This window comes from Capricornis sumatraensis, chromosome 2 (genome assembly GCF_032405125.1).
Source record: "Capricornis sumatraensis isolate serow.1 chromosome 2, serow.2, whole genome shotgun sequence".
Taxonomy (NCBI): domain Eukaryota; kingdom Metazoa; phylum Chordata; class Mammalia; order Artiodactyla; family Bovidae; genus Capricornis; species Capricornis sumatraensis.
In genome coordinates, this window is record NC_091070.1 from 208,668,122 (window position 1) to 208,694,483 (window position 26,362).

Here is a 26,362-nt window from a genome sequence, read left to right on the forward strand (position 1 = left end):
TCCATGGGATTTTCCAGGCACGAGTACTGGAGTGGGTTGCCATTGCCCTCTCCCCCAGAAGCGGAGGTCTAGCTAAAGAAAAAAGATAGATGAAAAGAGTTAAAGGTGGTTACAATTCCTTTGTGATAAATACATGCCTTAGAGGTGAGCACTAGGTATGTAAGAAGGAGGAGAGGGCCCCAGAGGGCTTTTCAAAGGAGATAACTCCTGAGCTGAGTTTGAAGTTTCCTACATGAAGGTGTAATGGGCTTCCCTAGTGGCTCAGAGGTTAAAGCATCTGCCTCCAATGCGGGAGATCTGGGTTCGGTCCCTGGGTCGGGAAGATCCCCTGGAGAAGGAAATGGTAACCCACTCCAGTATTCTTGCCTGGAGAATCCCACTGATGGAGAAGCCTGGTAGGCTACAGTCCACAGAGTCACAAAGAGTCGACACGACTGAGTGACTTCACCTTCACATGAAGGTGTATTTGAGGGGTGGTTAAGCTATACTGAGAATCAGGGGTGGGTTGGAGGCAACATTTAAAAAGATAAATGTCACCAACCACCCTCGGCAGTGAAAGCGCAGAGTCCTAACCACTGGGTTACCCTTAAAAAGGTAAATGGTTTTGGTGTGACTGGATTAGGGGTGAGAAAGGAGTGTTTGTTTTAAAATCTCTGTTTATTCACAAATCTTTTTTAAAAAATTATTTGTTTATTTATGGTTGTGCTGCATCTTTGTTGCTGAGCACAGGCTTTCCCCAGCCGAGGCGAGCGGGTGTAAGTCTGCCTTCTCACTGCAGTGGCTTCTCTCGTTGCCAAGCACAGGCTTTAGGCACACAGGCTTCAGCAGTTGTGGCACATGGGCCTTGTTGCCCTGCAGCATGTAGAATCTTCCCAGACCAGAGACTGAACCTCTGTCCCCTGCATTGGAGGATGGATTTTAACCACTAGACCACCAGGGAAGTCCCGAGAGGAATGGTTTGAGTCAGGGGGTGTGGAAGATGGGTCTGGAGAGGTAGTCTGGGGCTAATTATAAAGGTTCTTGTATGTAGTACTTAGAGGTTTGGGTTTTGTTACGAAGGTGTTAGAAGTTATTAAGCCCTGCTTAATAAAGACCTGCTCAGATCTGTGTTTTCTTCTAGCAGCTGGCAGAATACACTGGAGGGGATGAGAATGGCGGCAGGGAAATCCCTGAGTGTGCTTTCCAGGCATATTAAGGGGCTAAACTAAGACATGGCAGTAGGGATGGGGAGACGGTCGGGTATAAAAATATTTAGGAGAGAGGATTTATAGGACTTTGGGAACATGGGAAAACAGGAAAACAATACAGATGTCAGCTGTAAGGTTGAGTGACAAGGGATTGGAGGTCTGAGGTTGGAAAAAGAGCAGAGAGGGAGTTGGGAAGCGGGAGAAGAGGAAGGGCAGGAAGCTGTGGCTAGAGAGGGAACCATGGGCTGTGCGATGGTGAACTTGGTAAAGAGCTGCTGACAGCCGACTTCCGTGCCAGATTCAGGAGAGAAGAAATTCCGAGAAGGCTGCCCTGTGGCTGGAAATTCCCCCAGCGGTGCCTTAAAGTTTCCATACATGAAGTCATGAATGACGACGTTCCAGTTCTTGCTGGACTGAGTCCTGAGAGAGATATGGGGTGGAGGGATCGACAAGATACAGGTCAGCAAGGTGGTTTCCCAGTCTGTACACTGCCCGCTCTGGATGGAAGCAAAGTCCACAGGGACAAACCACTTGTTCCCCGAGACATAGCCTGACGGAGTCCTCAGAAAGCACTGACGTGCAGAAAGAGTCTAAGCGTTATTCCTGAGTTTGCCTTTGCGTGTCGTGAAGCTCTATGAGTTTTTCTTTTTTTCACTTTATAGATGAAGTAGACCCAAAGAGAGGAGGTAACACAGGAAGATGATGGTAGAGCTCGACTTCAACTTAAGTTTCCTATTGGTTACATTTAATACATGGAATACCGTTACTGCTCCAAGTCCCTGGAAAGTGGCATACAGATGACAAAGTCCTCATCTCATACAGCTTACATTTTAGTGGAAATAGCATCCAATAAAAAAAAAATGAATATAGATGTGTAAGATTCGATATCAAATGGGATTAGTACTGAGGCATAGCCTTGTCTTCTGGAAGCTTACAGGCTAATGGGTAGACAACACACAGCCATCAAGGCTGTGATAGGAGAAGTACAGGGAGCTATGGGAACGTCCCTGTTAGAGCCTCTGAACCGGTCTGGGAGGAGTCAGAGAAGGCTTCTTAGAAGAAATGGCCTCTAAGATGTGCCGTACACTGGGGGTTGGCTAACTACAGTCCCCTGGGCCAGAGCTGCCTGCTGCCTGCTTTGGGTACAGCCCATGAACTAAGAATAGTTTCTACATTTTTAAACGTTTGGAAAGAACTAAAAGAAAATAATATTTTGTGACATGTGGAAATTATGTAGTATGTAAACATCAGTGACCATAAAGTTTCATTGGAATACTGCCATGCTTATAGTTGCTTTAACACTCTAATGGCAGAGTTGAATAGTGGCAGACTATGAGGCCTGCAAAGCTAGGATGTTAACCCTCTGGCTGTTTACAGAAAAAGTTGTTTGCTAGCTCCTGGCCACAGGATGGGTAGGAGTTAGCCGTGTAAAGCAGAGTGAGGAAGAAGGAAGTCTGCTTCCGATGGGATCGTTGTATAACTGCAGTAACTTTAGTATACTTGGACTACAGCTTTCAAGGAGATAGGAGATAGGAGATAGTGATGTGGCTGGAGAGGTGGGCAGGAGCCAGACTGAAGACACTTGGCAGCTGTATCAAGGGGTTTGGATTTATCCAATGGGGAGCTTTTTAAAGGTGTTATATTATCAGATTTTAAAAAAATCCTCTGGCCACAGTGTGGAGATTAGATTAGAGAGGGTGGGGTGAGAGAGGAGGCAGGGAGATTAATTGAGGTCTCTTTCAACTAGTTCCAAAGAATTGTTGGTAACTTAAACTAGTAGAGAGATATGGAGAATATATTGACTTGAGATGCAATTTAGGAAGCAGAATTGAAAGCCCTCGGTGATTGATTAGAAGCATTGAAATGTAATTATTTTCATGTTGTGAATGACTGTGTTTTCTTTCTCAACTCCAAAGTTGTTGTTGTTTTTTTTCCCTCCCATTGCTGTGAACGCATGGTTGACAAATCCATGTTTAGTAATAGTCTTCAGAGCAGAATTGCTTCGTGATGCTTCACGCCCATAGTGCTCCATGTACCTTGTGTATCGAAGCAGCATCTCTCTATGACTTCTTCACGCAGTTCCCTGTTAACAAGGAATCTGGCTTTTAAGGAGCAAAGAAGCAATAAATTGGCAGATTAGTTTTCCTTTTCTGGTTTCTCTTGGTTTGCCAGATTTCCCCAAATATTTCTTTGTTGCAAGTCCTCGGGCTCCTTGGTTTTCAGGGCAGTTTGTTGACAACGACAAGGGCTACTCATGTTCGAGAGCATGTTCTAGGCCTTCCCGGTTTTACTTCTCTCACCTTTGCCTTCTTGGTCCTTGAAGCTGAAGTCTCACTCACAGCAAATGGTAATAAGATGACTACATTGTATTTCATAATATATTGTGTGGCTTTCAAAGTGCTTACTCACATGCCAGCTATTTGAGCCCCACAATAAACCTGTGAGGAGGGCAAGATAGGTCAGGTTACTGAGATCAGGGGACGTTAGATGGTTGCCCAAAGTCAAAAGAGGAAAAACCAGCAGAGCTGATGATACATCTTAGGTCTGCAGATTTCTGAGCTTTGTTCCTTCTGTAATGCATTCCATCTCCAAGAAGAGCGGGTCAGACTAGTTGGGAGAGTCGCGTTTTCAGCAGTAAAGACATCTGGATGAAATACCTCCCTCCACCACCGCTCCCACCCCCACCCCCATCCTGGACCTGCTCTGTGGGAACTTCATACAGACACTAGTTTAGGCCTTTCCTATGCCTTCAAGCAATATGTAAACCACCGTTAATTCCCAGACCGAAGTTTGAGAAGCTGTGGTCTGTATGGTAGAGCAGCAGTCCCTAACCTTTTGGCACCAGGGAGCAATTTCACGGAAGACAATTTTTCCAAGGGCCAGGGGGTGGGGAGATGGTTTCTCCCCGCCCCCTGATGATTCAAATACATTACATTTATTGTGCACTTTCTTTTTATTATTATTACATCAGCTCCACTTCAGATCATCAGGCATTAGACGCCAGAGGTTGGGGACCCCTACATTAAAACATATATGTGTTTTCATTCCTTCCCTCTCCCCACAGGTGGTTCTTCCTCTGATGAGCTGAGACCAAATGGGAAGGGCCTGCCTGTGGACCAAAGCTCCTGGGGTCAGAATAAACCAGAAAACTCGCCCTCAAGGTAACGCAGCTTTCCTCGCACTTGTGCCTCTTGGGGCCGCGGTTTTCCTCACTGAAGAGCTGAGGCCACTACGGTGCATAACGTATGCTGTCCCACAGTCACTGGCCTCGGGCATGTTAGACTTTTATTGAGCATTTACTATGTAATGTGCCACACATCATACACTTACACGGATTATCTTCCCTTAACCTAAGAGGTAGGTACCATTATTTTCTCTGTTTCACAAGTAGGGAAACAGATGAAGAAGAGACGTTTTATAACTCACCCAAGATCCAGAACTAGCAGCTGGCAGATCTAGGATCCGAAACTGAAGTCTAACCCTACCTCGGAAATGTAGATCAGAAACATTGGATTTCTCCCCCTCGTTATTGTAGAAGCGTCTTCACTCTGAAGATACCTTTCCCCTCGTTTTTATTTACTCCTTTCTCTTTTCTAATGCCGTTATATTTAGTGTATACTCCAGTTCCCCCGACTGATCATAGCTGGAATCATCTGGTCGAGATAAAAGCTTCCATGTGTCTGGCTTCCCAGCTGGCTCAGACGGTGAAGAATCTGCCTGCAATGCAGGCGACCTGGGTTCCATCCTTGGGTTGGGAAGATCCTCTGGAGAAAGGAATGGCAACCCACTCCAGTACTCTTGCCTGGAGAAGTCCATGGACAGAGGAGCCTGGTGCACTACAGTACATGGGGCCACAAGGAGTCGGACACAGCTGAGCTATTAACACTTTCACTTTAAATTATGCACCTAAATAGCGACGAGCAATCCCTGCGCTTTAAATGTAGCTAAACCTATCATTCTCAACTCACTTTTGAGCCTTCCTGATACACACAGATGCCTTTTTACGTAGCCTTCGTTAGTATGTATTAATACATGACCATCTAATATTAAGTACTTAAATGGCATTTATGAATAAATGTCAGAAATTGTCTCAAATGTTTTATATAATATATCTTAGTTCATTAAGTAATTTCAACAAAAGGTTTTTGAGCATTTATTAGGATTCTGTTATATGTCAAATTTCCCTTAACTTTATTTTTCTTTAACCTTAAATGTTGGCATTTGAATAATTTTTAGTATGGCTATGAAAACTACACAAATAATAATAAAATATAAATTTTACTGCTTTTCTTTTTTATTACAGATTATTCCTGTGGAATAGAGATCCAGTAGAATTATCAAGTCAAAAGATCTAGACAGTTGTATAGTCTTGTTACATGAGACCCAGAGTCCAGAAAGAATACTGTCTAAACCGAGTTCTAATTCACAGTCTGCTGCCATCCAGCCTCATGGATCATTCATGATGCTGGGTCTAATTTTTCTCATTTGAAAAATGAAGGGTTAGATTAGATTATCTTCCAGGTTTCCTTGTGGTCTGAGACTCTATAAAACTTAACATCTCTGGATCAATGTACTATACAATCAACAACATATAAGGGGGCTTCCCTGGTGGTCCAGTGATTAATGCTCTGCATTTTCACTGCAGGGGGCTTGGGTTCAATTCCCTGGTCGGGGAACTAAGATCCTGCATGTCGTGTGGTGTGGCCAAAAAAATACGATAAAAACTTTTTTTCTCTCTCTTTTTTTACCCCCCCCCCCTTTTTTTTAGGCACATGGGCTTAGTTGCTCCACAGCATGTAGGCTCTTCCCGGATCAGGGATCAAATCAGGGTCTCTTGCATTGGCAGACAGATTCTTTTGCCACTGAGCCACCAGGCTCAAGCCCTGATAAAAACTTTCAGTAGAAACATTTTTGTTTGTTTGTTTTTCTAGACAGAACAAGTCCAAATCTGAAATAAGCAACATGGTTCGCTCCTCTACTATCACAGTATCAGACAAGGCTCACATTTTATCCATGCAGAAGTTTGGACTGCGAGATACAATTGTGAAATCACATCTAATACAGAAAGAAGAGGATTATACCTACATCCAGAACTTCAGGTAGCTCACTGAATCTTAGACTGTTTCCACAGCCAAGTGATCGCTCAGCTCTCTGACCCTACAGAATCACTCCCATCATTTTCTGAATGAGTGATTCCTTTCACTCTTCCTTGGCAGGCATTTATTCTGTGCCTTTTCGGGCCAGGCATCGTGGGAGGTGTGTTATGGTGGGAATGACACAACTTGCAACAAACAGTTGCAGAAATATTTGAAGATACCCCTGTGTGGAAGGAGGAGAGGGATCTTGATTTTTGGTTATGCCTCTGTGTATCTCTAGGTCATTTGGGGCCTTTAAAGAAAGTTGTTTGAATTGAAATCAATCACATGAAGTTAGTGATTGGTAATCTTTTTAGACAAAATGATTGAAAATTACATGAATAAAGGGTGCAGGTTTGCCAGGTCTTTTTAAATCACTGCATTGGGACTATAAAACAAAGTAATGTTGCTTCTAGGGATCTAGATAGTGAATTGTCTTAGGGAGTTTGGGATGGATGTGTACACACTGTTATATTTAAAACGGATAACCAACAAGGACCTGCTGTAGAGCACGTGGAACTCTGCTCAATGTTATGTGGCAGCCTGGATGGGAGGGGAGTTTGGGGGAGAATGGATGCATGTATATGTATGACTGAGTTCCCTTGCTGCTTACCTGAAACTATCACAACATTGTTAATCGGCTATACCCCAATACAAAATAAAAAGTTTCCAAAAAAAACCCGAAATCGAACAGAAAAAAACCCTAGTGAATGATGTGAACACTGGTATTGCTTTCTTTCCAAAAGTAGTTGCCAGGGTACTTTTTTCTCTTTTCATTTCAGTAGCACACACAGGACATAGTCATTTTGTGGATTGTGACTGTCTAATGGCTATTAAAGCTAAGTAGAAATGTTCAAAGTGGGTCTCTACTGTCTGAAGTTATCCCAAAAGCAACAGATGTCCTGGCAGACTGCAGGTCACCCCTTGGTGCCACAGTCACTTGTCTAGGATGGCCGTGACGTTTCTTAAGTCTTCAAATTCCAGCCCAGAGAGACTGAAACCAGCTAGAATCAGCATCCAGTGCTCTCCCCGTTGTGTCCATAGTCCTCCCAAGTGACCAGCTGATTGTCTTTGGCAACAGATTTTTTGTAGGAACGTACAATGTGAACGGACAGTCCCCCAAGGAGTGCCTCCGGCCCTGGCTCAGCCACGATACCCAGGCCCCAGATGTGTACTGTGTGGGGTGAGTGTCTTCTAGTTGTCTCTGCATTTTTCAGAATGTGTAGCTGTGGTTGAAGGGATGGGGGCATGAATCTGTAACTGAGACTTCACAGCGGGTGAAGGGATTGAAAAACGAGCGTATGCTTAATAACAGCTGCTCCTCTGTTCCTATGCTTCCTCGTAGTAAACAAATTTCTGGCACTATTCAAGTGATGTGCTTGGTATTGGAATGCTAATATTTAATTTTGAGTGCAACCCTCTGTTAAAAGCATACACCTTGAACTGAATTTTATTACTTAGACATTCAAAGCTTTGTTGGTTACAAAGCAAAAATATCTTTTGCGAGGGAAAGAAGGTTAAAAGAAAAAAAAAAAAGGCCCCATCCAAGGACTTCCTTGGTGGTCCAGTGGCTAAGACTGTGCTCCCGATGCAGGGTGCCTAGGTTCAATCCCTGGTGAAGGGACTGGATCCTACAGGCCACCTTGAAGATCCTTCGTGCCACAACTAAGACCTGAAAATGAAAGGGAAAGTCACTCAGTCGTGTCTGACTCTTTGTGACCCCATGGACTATACAGTCCATGGAATTCTCCAGGCCAGAATACTGGAGTGGGTAGTCTTTCCCTTCTCCAGGGGATCTTCCCAACCCAGGGATCGAACCCAGGTCTCCCACACTGCAGGCAGATTCTTTACCAGCTGAGCCACAAGGGAAGCCCAACTAAGACCTGGCACAGCCAAATAATTAAATATTTTAAAAGGGAGGGCCCCATCCATCAGTCTTTTTTTTTTCCCCACACCTACTGTCTTCTTACCACTGTACCAAATGTTGTTGGGGAGGGAGCAGCAAAGAAGCCTGGGTGGTAACATATAAAGCGACTAGAATTGGGAATTTATAGAGAGCTAGGTTTCAATCCGAAGAAGGCAATGGCACCCCACTCCAGTACCCTTGCCTGGGAAATCCCATGGACAGAGGAGCCTCGTAGGCTGCAGTCCATGAGGTTGCTAAGAGTCAGACACGACTGAGTGACTTCACTTTCACTTTTCACTTTCATGCATTGGAGAAGGAAATGGCAACCCACTCCAGTGTTCTTGCCTGGAGAATCCCAGGGACAGAGGAGCCTGGTGGGCTTCCGTCTGTGGGGTCGCACAGAGTCGGACACGACTGACATGACTTAGCAGCAGTAGCAGGTTTCAATCTCGGAGAAGGCAGTGGTAACCCACTCCAGTACTCTTGCCTGAAAAATCCCGTGAATGGAGGCGCCTGGTAGGCTGCAGTCCATGGGGTCGCGAAGAGTCAGACACGACTGAGCGACTTCACTTTCACTTTTCACTTTCATGCATTGGAGAAGGAAATGGTAACCCACTCCAGTGTTCTTGCCTGGAAAGTCCCAGGGACGGCGGAGCCTGGTAGGCTGCCATCTATGGGGTCGCACAGGTCAGACATGACTGAAGCGACTTAGCAGCAGCAGCAGGTTTCAATGTTTGCCGCCTGGTGCTTATGTGAGCTAGTGATCTCGGGATGTAAAGACTGGAGACTCTTCCAAGTACTTCAGGCTCATTATGAAGATGAAAAGGGCCATTGCTTGAGAAAGCACCTGGTACGTTCCTGGGCCTTTAGTCCTTTGTCTCTAGTGTTTGTTTTTCTTCCTCTGAGGGTCTTGCAGTTTAGCTAGAAAGGTAGGCCTTACACAGCTTAACCAATCTGAGAATGTGCCATCCCGCACATTACCCTTCTCTACTCCCTGACTGGTTGCTTCTCCTAATAGGTTCCAGGAGCTTGATCTGAGTAAGGAAGCCTTTTTCTTCCACGATACCCCAAAGGAGGAAGAGTGGTTTAAAGCTGTATCAGAGGGTCTTCATCCAGACGCCAAATATGCAAAGGTATGAGAAGAGTCCGGGACCTTCTGACTTTGTGTTGCCATGCAGGGAAATGCTAAGACAACTTTTCACTTCTGCTGCGACTTTCATCAAAAGCCAGCCCTAATGGGTGGTGGTCCAGAGCTTGAGACTCTGGCTGTCAATGCAGAGGACATGGGTTCGATCCCTGGTCCGGGAAGATCCCACGTGCCTCAGGGCAAGTAAGCCCACGAGCAGCAACTGCCGAGCCCACACACTACAACTACGGAAGCCTGCATTTCTCGAGCCTGTGCTCCGTAGAACCACCGCAATGAGAAGCCCGCACACCGCAACAACGAGTAGCCCCCACCTCGCAGCAACTAGAGAAGGCCCCTTCACAGCAGTGATGACACAGCCAGCTAGAAAGGAAGGGAGGAAGGAAGTCCTATTGATGGTGTGATGTTCAGTTCCAGGAGCGGCTTCTCAGGTCTCAGCACCTGTAGGCTGCTGAGGTTATCACAGGGTGTGGTCAGTGAGTCGCTCGGGTAATTACCCTGTTTCCTGGTGTGGAGCAGGAGATATAGGAGTCCTCACAGCCAGCTTCCCGTCCACTTTTCCTTTCAACTCCCCATTAATGCCGTGACTTGAACGCATGCTTCTCTTCCAGGTGAAGCTCATCCGACTGGTTGGGATTATGCTGCTGCTATATGTCAAACAGGAGCATGCTGCGTACATCTCAGAAGTGGAAGCTGAGACAGTAGGGACAGGAATCATGGGGAGAATGGTGAGTTCCTGGTTGGTACAGGGAGGGCCTTGGTCCCTAAGGTCTCGAGCCTGCTTCTCATGATACCACACCTACCTGTGTCCCAGCTTGAGGGTACTGGCATCACGAGATGAACTGTCCCCTCATGATCTAGCAGGAACTGATGGAGGAGGCCATTCTGAATTTAGTGACTTGCTGGCTGACTTGCCCAGTTAGCCCTCATCCTCACGGCCGCTCCACTCTGGAGCCTCCAAGTGGGTCCTTCCATTTAATGTATGACCCATGTCGCGGAAGCTTTATTGGATCACCAAGGGAAAGAAAGAAAGAATGCTAATAATCGGTTTACCGTTTTTCTTCTCGAAGCTGTTACAGTCCTCCTTTTAGGTTGCCCGCTTAGCTTCCCGGGGGGAAGGGAGAGTGTGTGGCTTGCCTGCGATCTATTGCAGAGTGGACTCGCCTTCGCCGCTGGCTGCCTGGTCCTTCTGTCTTCTTGCATTTGTTTTCCCACCTATAAATATGTAACCCTGCTTTACTCATCTCCCGGGATTGTGACACAGACTGACTAAAAGAGAACATTTTGAAAGCCCACGGGTTTGAATGACTATCACAGTGAAGTTGGGAACTGTGCCTTTTCTGGGCTCCCTTTCACAGGGTAACAAAGGGGGCGTGGCCATCCGGTTCCGGTTTCACAATACCAGCATCTGCGTGGTCAATTCCCACCTGGCAGCCCACACGGAGGAGTACGAGAGGAGGAACCAGGACTACAAAGACATTTGTTCTCGAATGCAGTTCTGTCAGGTTGACCCAAGCCTGCCCCCTCTCACCATCAGCAAGCACGAGTGAGTCTGGCCTTCCACCCCAAGTAGTGTGCCGGGCTGCACAGTCCAAGCCGAGGGCTCTCTGTTTCATTAGGGAGGGGACCGGGGGAGGCTTCCCACCACCTGAGAGGGAACTCTCAGCCAACTCTCGGTTATACAGGGATTACACCTCTTGGAAATTTTTAGTGTCCCCACTTACCATCTGGCCAACCTCTCGAATTTTCTCAGACACCATTTGTTCCTGGAAAATGTGTAAGATTTTTTTTAACACAGTCCGCCTTGATGCAGCATCGTGAGAAAAGCCTCGCCAGAGTGGGCGTCTTGAGCGCAGGTTTTAGAAGCATGGTTCAGGGCTCTGCCTGCCTGTTGTCTCCAGAAGCATGTGCAGTTGAGGATGGGGCTGCATTTCCCAGTCTTCACGCCGTCTTTTTCACCTCTTGATTCAACATTCTGGAGCTGTGGTTGCAGCTGCTTGGGGTGTCTTGTGCTAATGTCCGTTCTCTTTATTTCATTTATCTCCAGTACTTGCTCTTTGTCTAAACTCAGGGCATATTGGAATTTCAGACTTTACAGTAACACTTGAAACTTATGCCCCTTCTTCTTATAACAAGGAAGAAGCCCCTGGGGCTGTGGTGTCTGCCAGGGAGTACACAGAGCCCAACCTCTCATCCGCCTGCTGCGTCCGTAGGACCATCTTGATTGGTGTGCTGGAAGCTGCCAGAATGGCTTTCCGTCTCCAGGGGACCTAGCAGGGACTGGGTCTTCCATTCTGCTGACCCAGCAGCATCCCAGTGTGTGAGGCTGCATGTCAGCTTGTCTGCATTTAGCTCGTGGGCGCATTCATTTTGGTGTCTGTGTGCTGCCATGCGGCTTCTCTCATAACCTGGCTCTTGGCTTCACGTAGAGCAGTATTGGTCTTCACGGGATGTGCAGTGTCACCTGGGAGCATCCAGTGATCGTGTTCCCAAAGCAGCAGGTGTAAGAAAACACCTGTTGCATTCTGCAGAAGGAGCTGGCTGGTAACACAGTGGTGGTTAAACCGAGACGCCACTGGACAGGTCAGGCTTTGTTTCAGAGGAACTCTGCTCCAGAAACAAAGGCTAAGAGCGTGCTTTTGGGGCTGGAGTGTGCATGGAGGCAGAGGCAGCATCGTGGCATCATCTGGCTTGGGGTCCCTGAGTGATTGACAGGACTCCCAATACTTGATCTTTCCCCCTCTTCCCAGGAGAGGTAAATTATTGTCTTGCTTTTAGATCTTATTAGACTATCTTGCCAGCTGTGCTTAGTTGCTTCAGTTGTGTCTGACTCTTTGTGACCCTATGGACTGTAGCCTGCCAGGCTCCTCTGTCCATGGGATTCTCCAGGCAAGAATACTGGAGTGGGTTGTCGTGCCCTCCTCCCTTTCCAGCTGTATGGGAATAAAATAGTCAAGGAGAACACAAGGCTGTTGCCGGTGAACTTGGACCAAGATAACTGAGTAAGCGGCATGCTAGACATGATGTTAAATGGGATGGCAAGAGGAAAAGAGACCCTGAGCAGCCAAGTTCCTTCCCCACGCAGCTCCCAAGAGACGTAGCCTCCGGGGCCTTCTGTCAGAAGCACGCCGGATAGGGTGGGCAAAGCCCCTCCTAATCCCTGTGCCCTTTGTGCTCTGTCCCCGCAGTGTGATCTTGTGGCTGGGGGACCTCAACTACAGGATAGAAGATCCGGATGTGGAAAAAGTGAAAAAACTCATCGAAGAGAAGGCCTTTCAAACGCTGTATGCGTATGACCAGGTACCAGTGGCCACCCGGGCGCTCTTCAGGCAGCTGTTGTTGCCCTTCCCACGCCCCACGGGAGGGCACAGAAAGCCTGGCTGCCCAGCTGCGCCTCTTCTTCCTCGTCTGGGGAGCTGGTGCCCGCCATTCCTTTCTTTCCTCCATCTGTGCTCCCTCTCCTACAGCTGTCTGCCCCACTGGTCCTGCCCTTGAGGTCTGTCTCCCCTGGAGGCAAGAGCTATTCTCTTTCTCTCTGTCTTGTTTGCACCCATTCATTCAGTCATTCAAGTTGGGGCCAAAAGGGAGCCAAGCTTCTCATCAAGATGATATTAGTCCTTTGTATATTTCAGATGATTTACTGATGTTTCGAATGGGCTCCCCGTGCCCCCTGCCCCTCAGCAGACCTGTGCCGTGTGCGGGACCACTCTTTTTCTGAAGGGCTGTCTTCACTTCCAGAAAGAATCCGTTCTGTCTCCTGCTAGCTTCTACCGTTGTTTGGGTTATCATTCCTTTCTCAGAGCATTAGCTCTTTCCTAGGATGAGAGAAACCTGTTTCTCTCAGACGTTCTTCAGGGTAGTCCTCTCAAGATTCTGAAACTGTTCAAGCGGTCAGAGTTGTTTGGGATGTCACAGTCTTCTTTCTTTCTAGCCTGTATCTCCCTTTTAATCATCTTTGTATTGTCGTTAATCTGAATCTTTCTGTTACCTTTATTTTTCTCCCAGTGAGATCCATTAAGGGGAAAAATATCCCGAGTCTGTTACGTCTTGCTTTATAGAATACTCTCTTTAGTGACCCATTTTTCTCTCTCATTCTTTTCCTTGGTAAATTAGTCTCTTTATTCCCCTTTTCAGCATTATCCCTTGTCTGTCTTTTTTCTAGACTGCAGCATTCTTACTTCCCTGGGAGTTCAGTACCATCTCTTCTTCCCTTCTTTTCTGGTCTCTCCTTAAGTAATAGCAACCAGTTTGTGTGTTTCCTTCCTTTCCAAATGGTTTCAAGATTTTATTTACCCTTTTTTTTTAATTTATTTTTTACTATTCTTACTTTGGCTGTGCTCAGTCTTTTTTGTGGTTTGCGGGCTCCAGGGCATGCAGGCTCCGTAGTTGCCACATGAGGGCTTAGTTGCTCCGAGGTATGCAGGATCTTAGTTCCCCCAACCAGGGGTCCAAAGCCAAGTCCTCGGTATTGGAAGGTAGATTCTCAGCCACCAGACCATCAAGAAAGTCCTCATATTTACCCATTTAAGAGTCATCTTGGACTTCCCTGGTGGTCCAGGAGTTAAGACTGTGCTTCTGTTGTAGGGGTGTGGGTTCAATCCCTGGTCTGGGAAGTTCCATATGCCATGCAGTGCATCCAGAAAAAAGCAAAAGGAAAAGAATCATCTTACACTATTTTAATTTCCTGTTGCTTTTTCCGTAATAGTTTTTTTTTTTTTAAGGAATTTCTATTTTGGGGTTTGTCAACTGTTGTCCCCTGGATAGCTGACCCTTTCACCAAAGTTAGAGCTTACAGTTCTTCACCAGGCCACACAGCACCAAGCTTGGTGCTCCAGGGAGGGGGCAGGAACACCCGTGGTTTTTCTCTCTTACTGAGAAGGAGCTCTTAGAACCAGTGCAGTGGCAAGGAGGCCAGTTATTATCGTAATGTGTCAGGCACTGTTCTAAGTTGATAGCTTATCTTTGCAACAATCCTGTGAGGCAGATTCTACTATAAATCCAGAATTTACAGATGGGGAAACCAAAGCATAGAGCTCCCCCTAGTTCATATAACTGATTTGACAAACCTCTTTAAAGAACTGTTTGAGTTTAAACTTAATTCATAATGGTTCGGTTAACCCTCTACTATATATTTATACATACTTGGAAGTTCCCTTTTGCTTTTTGGATTGTGTCTTTACAGACCTTTTTTTAATGCAGTTTTATCTCACTGTATATTGGAACACCTGTGCTACACAGATGATGTGTTTGATACCTGGAAGAGAAACTGTATCCATAAACTAATCCTCCTAGGGGCATCTCAGTACAATGGAGCTCAGGCCCCTCAGACGTGGATACAGTTTTATAAAAGAGCCTTAAAAATTGTACAGCAGGCAGAATAGTCAGCATGGTCCTCTTCCTGGGAGTTAATTAACTCAAGGTCTTACAGAGTAACTTTCTTTCTGTTCTGTATTTTTTTTTTTTTTTTTTTGGACACTGTGCAGCATGTGGGGTCTGAGTTCCCCAACCAGGTGTCAAACCCATATCCCTTGTAGTGGAAGCATGGAGTCCTAACCACCAGAGAATTCCCACAGAATAGTTTTCTCATGGGCCTTTCCTTTGGGGTTAGGGTTTAGATTCCAGATTGCTTTCCTTTCTTCTGCTAATTCAAGGTTTGACCTTTTTATGCTGAGATGTTTTTTTTTTTTCTTCCATCCTTTGTATAGCTGAGAGCTCAGGTGGCTGCAAAGGCTGTCTTCGAGGGCTTCAGTGAGGGTGAGCTCACGTTCCAGCCTACCTATAAGTATGATACTGGCTCCGATGACTGGGATACCAGGTAGGTCAGAGGTTGCTTCAGAGGCTGAGCAAATAGAAACTCAGAAAGTTATGGAAGTACTTTCCCTCGTAGACCTATAGAAGAAGACAGGTTTCCTGTCACTTCTTCCTCAGGTCAAACATTCTCTCTCAGCGTCTGCTCATTAAGTAGACTGCCTTCCTACACTTTTTTTTTCTAATACTTATTTATTTGGCTGGTCTGGGTCTTAGTTGTACCACGCAAGACCTTCGTTGTGACAGACCTCTAATGAACTCTCTAGCTGTGGCTCAGGGCTTAGTTGCCCTGCGAGGCATGTGCAGTCTGATTCCCTGACCAGGGATCGAACCTGGGCGCTCTGCATTGAGAGCCTGGAGTCCTAATCCCTGGGCACCCCAAGGAAAGTCCCCACAATAATTCTTAAGACTCGTTTCCCTTCTAGCTATGCTTAGGGTGATGATTCCAACAGACTGAGCTTGTACTTGATCATTACATGGTAGTTCATATTTTTATGAGGGCCTATGGGAAGCTGTTCAGTACTTGTATTATCTCATGTAATCTTCTCAACAACCCATTGAAGTAGGTATAATTTATTATCCTCATTTTATAGACTGGGGAACAAAAGCCCCCCACCCCCAAATTCAAGATCTTCCCAAGCAGGCAAGCATCGAAGCAGAAATTGAAGCCAAGCAGTAGGAGTTCACGACCTGTTTTAACCAGCATCTTTTGAGGCCCACAGAATGCTTACCCTCAGATGGCTGTGCCTCTGGCCTGATCCCCATAGGAAGGTGGAGAGCAGAAATCATCCTGAACAGCGTTTTGGCTTTGAGTGCTTGCAGATGTTTGGGTTGACACCCGCAGGATACACGCTACCCCAGGCATCGGGCGCTGCGTGCCTCTGAGGGCTTTCAGTGTGGACTTTGCATTTCAGCGAGAAGTGTCGTGCTCCTGCCTGGTGTGACCGGGTCCTCTGGAAAGGGAAGAACATCACTCAGCTGAGCTACCAGAGCCACATGGCCCTGAAGACCAGTGACCACAAGCCCGTCAGCTCAGTGTTTGACATTGGGGTAGGTGGGCAGCTGGGACCAAGTTGCCATCGTCCTCTAGGGAATTGGTCCCCACAGCTGAGACCACTTTTGTCTTTCTGGTCTCTCCTCCTCCCACCTTGAATGAGAGGAGGCTCCTTTTAAAAATGGTTTTAATTTAAATTTAATTCATAAATGTTTTGTAGACTCCTACTTTATGTCTCTATGTACATGGAAGTTCCCCTTTGCTCTTTGGACTGTTTCTTTCCAGACCTTTTTCTATGCAGTGTGTCAGTATTCTATATATAACATAGAGGAAGTTTCTCCCTTTTTGTAAAAGAAATCTATCACACCCATGGTTCTGAGAACATCTTTTTCCCCCACTGGCTATTTTTTAGGAGATCTTTTCATGTTGGTAAGGGTAGAGCTCCCTCCTCATTATTTTTAAGGGCTGTAACATATTTCATAGTATGGATGAACCATGTTTGTATTGATAAATTGTTTCCAAAATGGTGCTATGATATACATTGCTATAGTGACCAGCCTTCACATATATCTTTGTGTGTCAATGTGAACATTTCTGTAGAATGAAATTACTAGAGGTGAAATGAATGGTTCAGAGAAAAATGTATTTTATTTTTATTTGAGCTTACAAAATTGTCCTCCCAGCATCCTTACCATTTTACTCTTCTGCCAACCATGAATGAGCTGCTTTTCCCAGAGTCTGGCTAATACTGGGTTTTAGCAATCTTTTAAATTTCTACCAGTCCAGTGAGCCAAATGAGAAAGATACTTCATTCTTTTAGATTATACTTCCCTGATTACTAGTGAAGCTGAACATCTTTTTTTTTTTTGTCAAAGTATTTTTGACTTATAATATCTTAAAAAAAATCTTTTTATTTATGTGTTCTCCACTTGTATTTCCTCTTCAGTGACTTCTGTGTTTGTATATTATCAGTTCTCGAGGGTGCAGGCAGAGGTGCCTCAGAATTCACAAGGGTGTGGGTGGTTTGAAAAAAGCCTAATGAGTGTTATAACTAAGGTTTTATTATTGGAAGATGACAAGAATTGTAATTCAAAATATAGAAGGGAAAGCCTGACAAAAGCTTCTTGGCTGATGGAACACAGGTTTAAAAAGCCTGTGAAATGCTGCTTTGACTCAAAGCCCTAGAGAAGCTCCTGCTTGCCGGCCTGTCAGCAGCAGCAAGCATAGCAGAGACAGGCAGGGGTGTCTCTCTGCCCTGACCTCAGACTCTGCAGAACTGCTCACCCAGCTTTCACTCCCGTATCATTTTTTTTCTGCTAATCGGGAAGCAGTTGATTTTACGAGAGGCTTTGCCTCTGGGGGACCCTTCTACGTCTATTGTTAATTGGCTTCTTTGTTCATTAATTAAATCTGTTTAGTATTCACTTTCTGCGCTGCTATCAACTGCTATTTCCCAAGGGTGTGAATGTCCTCTAAAAGCAGCAGTCACCAGCCTTTTTGGCACCAGGGACCGGTTTCATGGAAGACAATTTTTCCATGGATAGGGAAGAGTGGGGGAATGGTTTGGGGATGATTCAAACACGTTACATTCACTGTGTACTTTATTTCTATTATTATTACATCAGCTCCACCTCAGACTGCTAGGCATTAGATTCTGGAGATTGGGGACCCTGAAAAAGAGAAAGTGGGTGGAAGCCAAGGCACTGAGTCTCTGTTGTTTCCCTTCCAGGTGAGGGTCATCAATGAAGAGCTGTATCGGAAAACTCTGGAGGAGATTGTTCGCTCCCTGGATAAGATGGAAAATGCCAATATCCCTTCCGTGTCCCTCTCCAAGCGAGAGGTAGAAAGGATGTGATAACGCATCTGGCTCTTCTCTTTGTAGAACATAAATCTCATCTGCTAGGTCTCAGAACTCGAAGGGGCACCTGTCAGGCTCCTGGACTCTGTAGTCTTCCTTGATCGGCTGCTTCTAGGCAAAGTGAGGCTGATGATGCCAGCTGACAGGAGAGGGGGTGTTGGTTTAGATTTGGTTCACCTCTTGATCTTTTAAACCAAAAGCCTGTAACCTTTTGTGGCTCCTATATTTTACCCATACATGGGCCCTCCATGAGTTAAATAAGTCACAGAGGATCCAAAATGTGTTTCACTTGATCTTAGTATAGCTGTGTGCATTCTTGCCCTGGGTTTGGCTTCCTACTGATGCTTTGCTTTGAGATTGAGTCCAAAATGTGGGGTACCTATGAGTTGAGAGGGAAGGCAGTATGGAAAAGTAATAGGCATTGGGAGAAGTCAATTTAGGGCTAAAGATTTTTCAGAGAAGTGCCACAGCATAGATCATTCAGAATTGACAGTAAAAAGTCAATTAAATGAGGAGTTACGGTGAGGGTATTTTTAATGTCCTAAATGTCCAGCTGCAGGGAAGGAGGAGCTTCATTTTCACATTTGGGAGTGGAATGTGTGAAGGATATTTTGGGTATGGTCTTTGGGTATAGGAGATTTAAACTTGGATTCTGTTAGGGAATTTTTTGTGTTTTTCGAGTTTAGGATTTCTGAGTTAAACACTAACAACTGGTCTTTAGTAGTAGCAGCTGTGGTCTCCCAGGTAAATACTTAGAAAACAAAAGCATGATTTGAAAGAGATGGTCCTTCGTTTTCTTCCCAGAAGGGCAAGGTTTGCCCAGTTGGGGTGGTTGGGCAGGTTGCCGAGGAGAGGGCACTGGTCTGACTGGTCCCGGGCTTGTCCCCAGTTCTGTTTTCAGAATGTGAAGTACATGCACCTGCAGGTAGAGTCCTTTACCATTCGGAATGGACAGGTGCCGTGTCAGTTTGAGTTCATCAGCAAACCTAACGAAGAGTCCTACTGTAAGCAGTGGCTTCGAGCCAGCCCCAGCAGAGGGTTCCTCCTGCCAGGTAAGGCCTCTGTCCCTGGCTTCCTGGTGGCTGGTTTGGGGAACACCCTACCCTGTCTTTTGCCCATTCTCCTAGAATAAACTTTTTATTTCTGAATGTTTTGTTGTTTGCTTGAAACTTTTTCAAAGCCCTGTGGATGCTGAGTTCAGTTCAGTTACTCAGTCATGTCCGACTCTTTGTGATCCCATGGAGTGCAGTGTGTCAGGCCTACCTGTCCATCACCAACTCCTGGAGTTTATTCAGACTCATGTCCATTGAGATGCCATCTAACCATCTCATCCTCTTTTGTTCCCTTCTCCTCCTGCCTTCAATCTTTCCCAGCATCAGGGTCTTTTCCAATGAGTCAGTTCTTCACATCAGGTGGCCAGAGTATTGGAGTTTCAGCTTCAGCATCAGTCTTTCCAATGAATAGTCAGGACTGATTTCCTTTAGGATGGACTGGTTGGATCTCCTTGCTGTCCAAGGGACTCTCAAGATGGAGATCCATCCGTAGATAAGATGTAAAATAGTAAAGGGTGCGAGTTCGATGTCAAAAGTATTCTCAGTCATGTGGATGTTCTATAATTTCACACAGAGAAAACACAACAGTTCTGTGAAGCAGGTGTGGCTGTAACAAGAACCCTTTCATTTTCTGTCTCACTATAGTCAACTCCTAATGGTCTGCTCTTGTGGCGAAGATAATAGGGTGGTCATCCAGAAATTATGTCCAGCCCGACCACCTGTATCTCTCTCCCATCTTCTCCTTGGCACTGTGTTATGCTGTGAGGCAAAGGGGTTAGCCTGTTTTGTGGTCAGTTCACATGTCATGTACAGATGTGAGAGCTGGACCGTAAAGAAGGCTGAGTGCTGAAGAAGTGATGCTTTCAAACTGTGATGCTAGAGAAGCCTCTTGAGAGTCCTTTGGACAATAAGGAGATCAAAACAGTCGATCCTAAAAGAAAGCAACTCTTAAATATTCATTGGAAGGACTGATGCTGAAGCTGAAGCTCCAGTACTTTGGCCACCTGATGTGAAGAGCTGATTCCTTGGAAAAGACCCTGATGATGGGAAAGATTGAAGGAAAAGAAGGGGATAGCAGAGGATGAGATGGTTAGATAGCATCACCAACTCAATGGACATGAATTTGAGCAAACTCTGGGAGATAGTGGAGGACAGAGGAGCCTGGAGTGCTACAATCCATGGGGTCACCAAGAGTCAGACACGATTTAGTGACTGAACAAAAGCAAGCAGACAGTTCACAGTCTAATAACATGTTATATTTTCTACTGGATCCACACCTTCTTATTAATTGTTTGTAGCTTGAGCGTGAAGAGAAGTGAAGTTGCTCGGTAGTGTCTGACTCTTTGCGACTCTATGGACTGTAGCCTACGAGGCTCCTCCGTCCATGGGATTTTCCAGGCAAGAATACAGGAGTGGGTTGCCATTTCCTTCTCCAGAGGATCCTCCCGACCCAGGGATCGAACCCCGGTCTCTCACATTGTAGGTAGACGCTTTATCGTCTGAGCCACCAGGGAAGTAGAACCTAGCTTGAGCAGTGCTACCTAGAACGTGAATTTAATAGCAGTTACCTATTCATGTTTTTGTTTACTGTGTTCAGTTCCCCTTTGGACCATAAACTCCTTGTTCACGTGTCTCTTGAGTATGTGCGTGTGTGCATGCTGAGTCTCTTCAGTCGGTTCCAACTCTTCGTGATGCTATGGACTATAGCCTGCCAGGCTTTTCTGTCCATGAGTTTCTCCAGGCAAGATACCGGAGTGGTTGCCAAGCCCTCCTCTGGAGGAGTCTCTTGAGTGCTGAGCATGTAAATTCTTGCTGGTTGGCTGATACCTCTTATTTCCTTCCCCTAACTCTGTATGCCCGACCCTCTGCCAGCCCGTCTTCTCTCCCCATTTCCTCTTGGCCTCCCACCAACCAGCATTTCTTTTTACATTTTTTTTTTCCAGATTCTGCCATTGAGATTGAATTAGAGCTATTTGTAAATAAGACCACAGCTACAAAGCTCAACTCGGGTGAAGACAAAATCGAGGACATTCTGGTTTTGCACTTGGACAGAGGAAAGGATTACTTCTTGTCTGTGTCTGGGAACTACATGCCAAGCTGCTTCGGATCGCCCATTCACACGTTGTGCTACATGAAGGAGCCAATTTTGGACTTGCCACTAGAAACCATTAGAGAGCTGGTGAGTTCCTTGCCACAAGAAAACATCTAGAAGGATGTAGCAGCCAAGCCAGTCAAGTGAGAGGTTCTCAGGCCTACCTTCCCAGGGACCTGAGGATCCTCTAGCCTCCATAGTGTTTGCCTATGCTGTCAGATATGTACTGCTGTTTATCAGACACCCTGACATTTTTTTGTGGTTTGAAACAACAGCAAGTTATTGCTTCTCATGTGAGTTTCCATTGTGGCTCTTTTGCTGGTCTCGCCCGGCTCATGTTTGTGGTCAATGGCAGCTGTGCTGGCCTGAGGGTTCAAGAAGGCCTCCCTCTCTTTCTTTTTAAAATAATTTTTGTTCATTTCATTTTTGGCTGTTCTGGGTCTTGGTCACTGCACGGGCTTTCCTCTGGTTGTGAGCGGGGCCTACTCTCTAGCTGTGGTGCTTGGGGGCTCCAGCAGCTGCGGCACGTGGGCTCAACGATTGCCGTTTGCAGGCTCATGAGTTGTGGCGTGTGGGCTCCGCTGCTCCCTGGTATGTGGATCCTCATGGACCAGGGCTGGGAGCTGTGTCTCCTGCATCGGCAGGTGGATTCTTTACCACTGAGCCACTGGGGAGGCCCCTCCCTGTCTTCCTTGGTGTTGGCTGCTTGCTGGGCCTCTCCCTCGCTATGGGCTCTTGTCATTCAGTAGGTTGGCCTGAGCTTCCCTCGGTAGTGGCAAGAGTTTGAGCGCAGAAACTGTAAGGCCCCTAGTGGCCGAGGCTCTAAACTCACATGGTACCACGTCTGCCACATTTTATTGATCAGAACAAGTTGTGAGGTCAGTCCAGATTCTAGGGACGGGGCAAGACTCTACCTCTTGATGGAAAAACCGTGAAATGTTTTGCTGTGTTTTTCGATCCTTCATAATAATAGTAAAGAAATTCAGACACAGATACCAAGATAATGCATGTCCCTGCCCCATGATAGTTATTTATTTTCCTGTTTTATTCATCACTTTTTTTTTGTTGTTTTGCTTATTTTGTTGGCTGTGTTGTGTAGCCTGTGGGACCCTAGTTCCCCAACCAGGGACTGAACCTGGACCCTTGACAGAGAGAGCTTGGAGTCCCAGCCACTGGACCACCAGGGAATTTCCTGTTTTAATCATCACTTGCTGTATTATCCTAAAATAATTTTCTGAGATCTAAAAAGATTCATATGCAGACTTAGAGATATTAAACACAAACTTATGGTTACCAAAGGGGAAATGTGGGGAGAGAGAAATCAAGAGCTTGGGATTAACATATACATACTTCTATATATAAGATGGATAACCAACAAGGACCTACTATATAGCACAGGGAAGTCTGCTCAATATTCTGTGATAACCGGTACAAGAAAAGAACCTGAAAAAGAATAAATATATGTATAACTGAATCATTTTGCTGTATACCTGAAACAAACACAAAATTGTAAATCAACTATCATTTCAGTTCAGTCACTCAGTCGTGTCTGACTCTTTGCAATCCCATGGACTGCAGCATGCCAGGCTTCCCTGTCCATCACCAACTCCCGGAGCTTGGTCAAACTCATGCCTGTCAAGTTGGTGATGCAATTCAACCATCTTGTCCTCTGTCATACCCTTCTTCTGCCTTCAATCTTTCCCAGCATCAGGGTCTTTTCTAATGAGTCAGTTCTTTGCATCAGGTGGCCAAAGTATTGGAACTTCAGCTTTAGCATCAGTCCTTCCAGTGAATATTCAGGGTTGATTTCCTTTAGGATGGACTGGTTGGATCTCCTTGCTGTCCAAGGGACTTTCAAGAGTGTTCTCCAACATCACAGTTCAAAACCATCCATTCTCTGGCGCTCATCTTAATCAACTATAGTCCAATAAAATTAATAAGTAAACAGCTCCTGTGGAGATAATTCTAATACAGGGGAGCCAGTCTGGAACAGATTTTTGGCAATACATCTGCTTTTCTTTTTCCTCCATTTCATTTTTAATTTAGGGACTCCTGAAAACAGAGGCCTAAGAAGGGGAGTGATTTTTGTCATGGGTCTGTGTAGTGAGTTAACCCTGGACCTCAGCCTTGCCTTTGGGTTTTGGGATTCCCAAGTCTGTGCTCTTTTTTCACCAGACCACACCATTTCTCTGGTTCTGACAGTGAAAGTACTACAGGCAGGATGTTTGTTTCTAAGATGCCACATATTTCACCTGATTCACTGAAACTACTTGCCATAAGCCACTCCCAATTCTCAGGAGTCACTTTTCATACCTTGGTCATGCCACCTGATTTCATTTTTGCCTGATGAGCGTTTGCTTAGGGACATCAAAACACTTCTCTTCTTCCATGGGTTTGCTGTCCCTATATCCTGCGTTCTCCTGAAGCCAGCCTGGTGGAAGCTCCATTGATGGACCTTCTGATCATGCTTTTTATTTCTTTTCAGACTCTGATGCGACTCCAGACTGAAGATAATGGGAGCCAATTGGAGAAACCCATGGACATCCCCAAGGAGCTCTGGATATTGGTTGATTACCTGTACCGAAATGCCATCCAGCAGGTAGGTGGTGCTGAGGTAGTCACACCTGACCGAGGCCATGCTGCCTTGAGAAAGAGCATCAGCCCTGATAACTTTGGGCAGAAAACACTTTTCCCCTGAAGAACCTGTGGAATGCTGCTCTTCCACCGTGGAGTGAAGGTTGACAGGTTCACGTGCCACACTCCCATGGGGCCCCGCTATGACACACAGCACCCGATTCTTCCTAGGGGAAGCAGCCTGGGAGGGCCTTCCCGGCAGAGCGTACTCCCTCCCCGGGCTTCTGGGGTCCCCCAGGTAGAAAGGCATCTGAAACCTTCTCAGCATGTCAGCCAGCTCTCCTTTGCAGGAACTCTTGCCAGCTTCTAGGAATGGGAGGGGCTCACTTGTTGACAAGCCAGATGGGCAGGGGGACCCGTGGAACCCTCAGGCCGTGAGTCAGGAAGCCTGATTTCCAAAGTGGGTTGGGCAAGCTTCCTGCCATTAGATTGGTCAGTTTCACTGACTGGTTTGTCTGGGGCCCAGGGAGACCCATAGAAACTCTGATCTGCTGCACCTCTGCCACTTCAGAGCAGTGTACATTCTTAGCATAGTGCTCTCTGCTTTCCCCCTCAGATTTATTGAGCATTACAGTGTCCCAAACTCTAAGTGTTCTGCAGCACAACCTCATTTAGTTCTCATAGTAGTTCTCAAAGGAGGAAACAGATGCTCAGAAATGTGAAATAATTTGGCCAGGGTCTCAGAGCTGACAGATGGGCAGGATCGGGATTTGAACCCAGGGAATCTCTAGAAGTCACCTTCTTAAGGACTGTGCTAGTCTACCTTCTCTACAGAGCTCCTTTCAGGTGTAACTTTTGAGCAATACATATAATATTGTTACTGTTCAGTTATTGGGCATTGAGTCATTTTGTAAAACAAATGAATATATGGGATCCTAGGACTCATGGAAATACCTTTATTGCCATAATCTCATTCATTTTCTCAAAGCACTGAGATACCTTTTTAACTTTCTCCATCTTATAAATGATATATCTTCTTTTTTTTTTCTGGTTAATCCCTCTTAACACTGCAGGGACCATAGCTACTTTAAAGTTTTCCCTTCGGTCTCAGATCTCCAGGGATCAAATTTGCACCCCCTGCAATGGAATCACGGCATCCTAATCACTGGACTCCAGGGAATTCTCATAACAGATATATTATTGTGCACAAGACCTGTTGTGGGAGCGTGACTGGGAAGGCCTGAGAGATGAATCAGCCACATCAGCCTACTTCACATTGTCTACTGGGGTGATTCGAAAGCCTCAGCACACTCTCCCTTTCTGTACCCTGCTGGTGATTATGTTTCTAGGTCAGGAAATCATTGCTGCCTTTCTGAGAATAGAATTATTTTGTGACTCTCTTCCTTTTTTCAGGAAGATCTGTTTCAGCAGCCAGGCCTGAGGTCGGAATTTGATCATATCAGGGACTGTTTAGATACTGGGACGATTGATAACCTCTGTATCCTTTCAGATGTTCGTGTTCCCATGTGTATATGTGTGTATGCATATGAGTAAGAGAAGTGAGCAAAAGGAAGGGGTGATATTTTAAGGCTCAGAATCAGACATTGTGAACTCAGCTGTCATGTTTTACTTATTTAAAGTTTGCATAGAGAAGACTTTATAACCTTAAGCAACCAATATACTAGGAATTTAAGAGAGCCCAGCCAAGCTAACAGCTTGGCCCCTCCACGATGTCAGTCCGGCGTCTGAGCGCTGAGCAGAGTGCCTGGCTGGGCACGCCGCACTCTGGCATGTGCTGGCTCCCAGGCCTTTTCCTAACAGTGACCATGGCAGCAGCGTCATCTGTTCCTTAACGATGGGCCCAAAGCTGCTAGCAATCATTCTGTGGCCGAAGCCCTGCTGCTCTTCTTGGAGAGCCTGCCAGAGCCTGTCATCTGTTTCAGCGCCTACCGCAACTGCTTGGAGTGTTCCGGCAACCTCACAGCAAGTAAACAGGTGAGCGCAAGCATGGAGCATTGCCATGTTCATGTTGTAACCCTGGCTCTCATGGGGCCTACAGGAACAAAGTGGCTGCCCTCCCCCAAATGCAGTGTCTTAGAAACTCAACTCCAAGTCTTTCCTTCCCAAACCCATTCTTCCTCTCATGTCCCTTTTCCTATTAATGGCATTACCATAATCCCACTGAATCGGCCCAGAAAAGAGTCACTTCTCCTTCCTCCTCTTCTCAGCTCCCACATGCACGATCCCCTTACTCTGTCACCCTTCTTTCTTCCATTCTAGTTCCACTTTCCTTGGTTCAGGACCCTGCATTCATGCTCTGCTTCTGCCAACTGGTTTTGCGAACTGCCATTCGATTTGGTGTTCAGAAGTTCTCATCAGGTCCCCGTTAGTCAGAAAGGCTCTCCATTACCAAATAAGGATTTTCTTAAACCGGTATTTGGGACTTTTTATGATCTCACCTAGTCGTACACATAAGTAACCTGCCGGAGCAGAATAATCTAGAAAATATGCTAACGATACAGGTTCCCGAGCCTTGCCCCATCTCCTCTGAATCAGAATCTCTTTTGAAATATATTTTGTGCAAGCTTCACTACCAATTCTGAAATGCAGAC

At 45.9% G+C, this 26,362-nt stretch overlaps 1 protein-coding gene across 1 annotated transcript in view; it reads left to right on the forward strand.

Moving 5' to 3' along the window:
* INPP5B (inositol polyphosphate-5-phosphatase B) overlaps nucleotides 1-26,362 on the forward strand; it is a 51,598-nt gene that overhangs the window by 23,658 nt on the left and 1,578 nt on the right. The window contains 15 exon segments of the mRNA XM_068966747.1: nucleotides 4,252-4,348; nucleotides 6,119-6,286; nucleotides 7,404-7,505; nucleotides 9,247-9,361; nucleotides 9,984-10,100; nucleotides 10,731-10,918; nucleotides 12,561-12,672; nucleotides 15,078-15,187; nucleotides 16,095-16,230; nucleotides 17,904-18,014; nucleotides 18,922-19,084; nucleotides 21,028-21,263; nucleotides 23,662-23,775; nucleotides 25,164-25,248; nucleotides 25,618-25,745. Of these exon segments, the coding sequence (XP_068822848.1) occupies nucleotides 4,252-4,348; nucleotides 6,119-6,286; nucleotides 7,404-7,505; nucleotides 9,247-9,361; nucleotides 9,984-10,100; nucleotides 10,731-10,918; nucleotides 12,561-12,672; nucleotides 15,078-15,187; nucleotides 16,095-16,230; nucleotides 17,904-18,014; nucleotides 18,922-19,084; nucleotides 21,028-21,263; nucleotides 23,662-23,775; nucleotides 25,164-25,248; nucleotides 25,618-25,745 (1,982 nt within the window).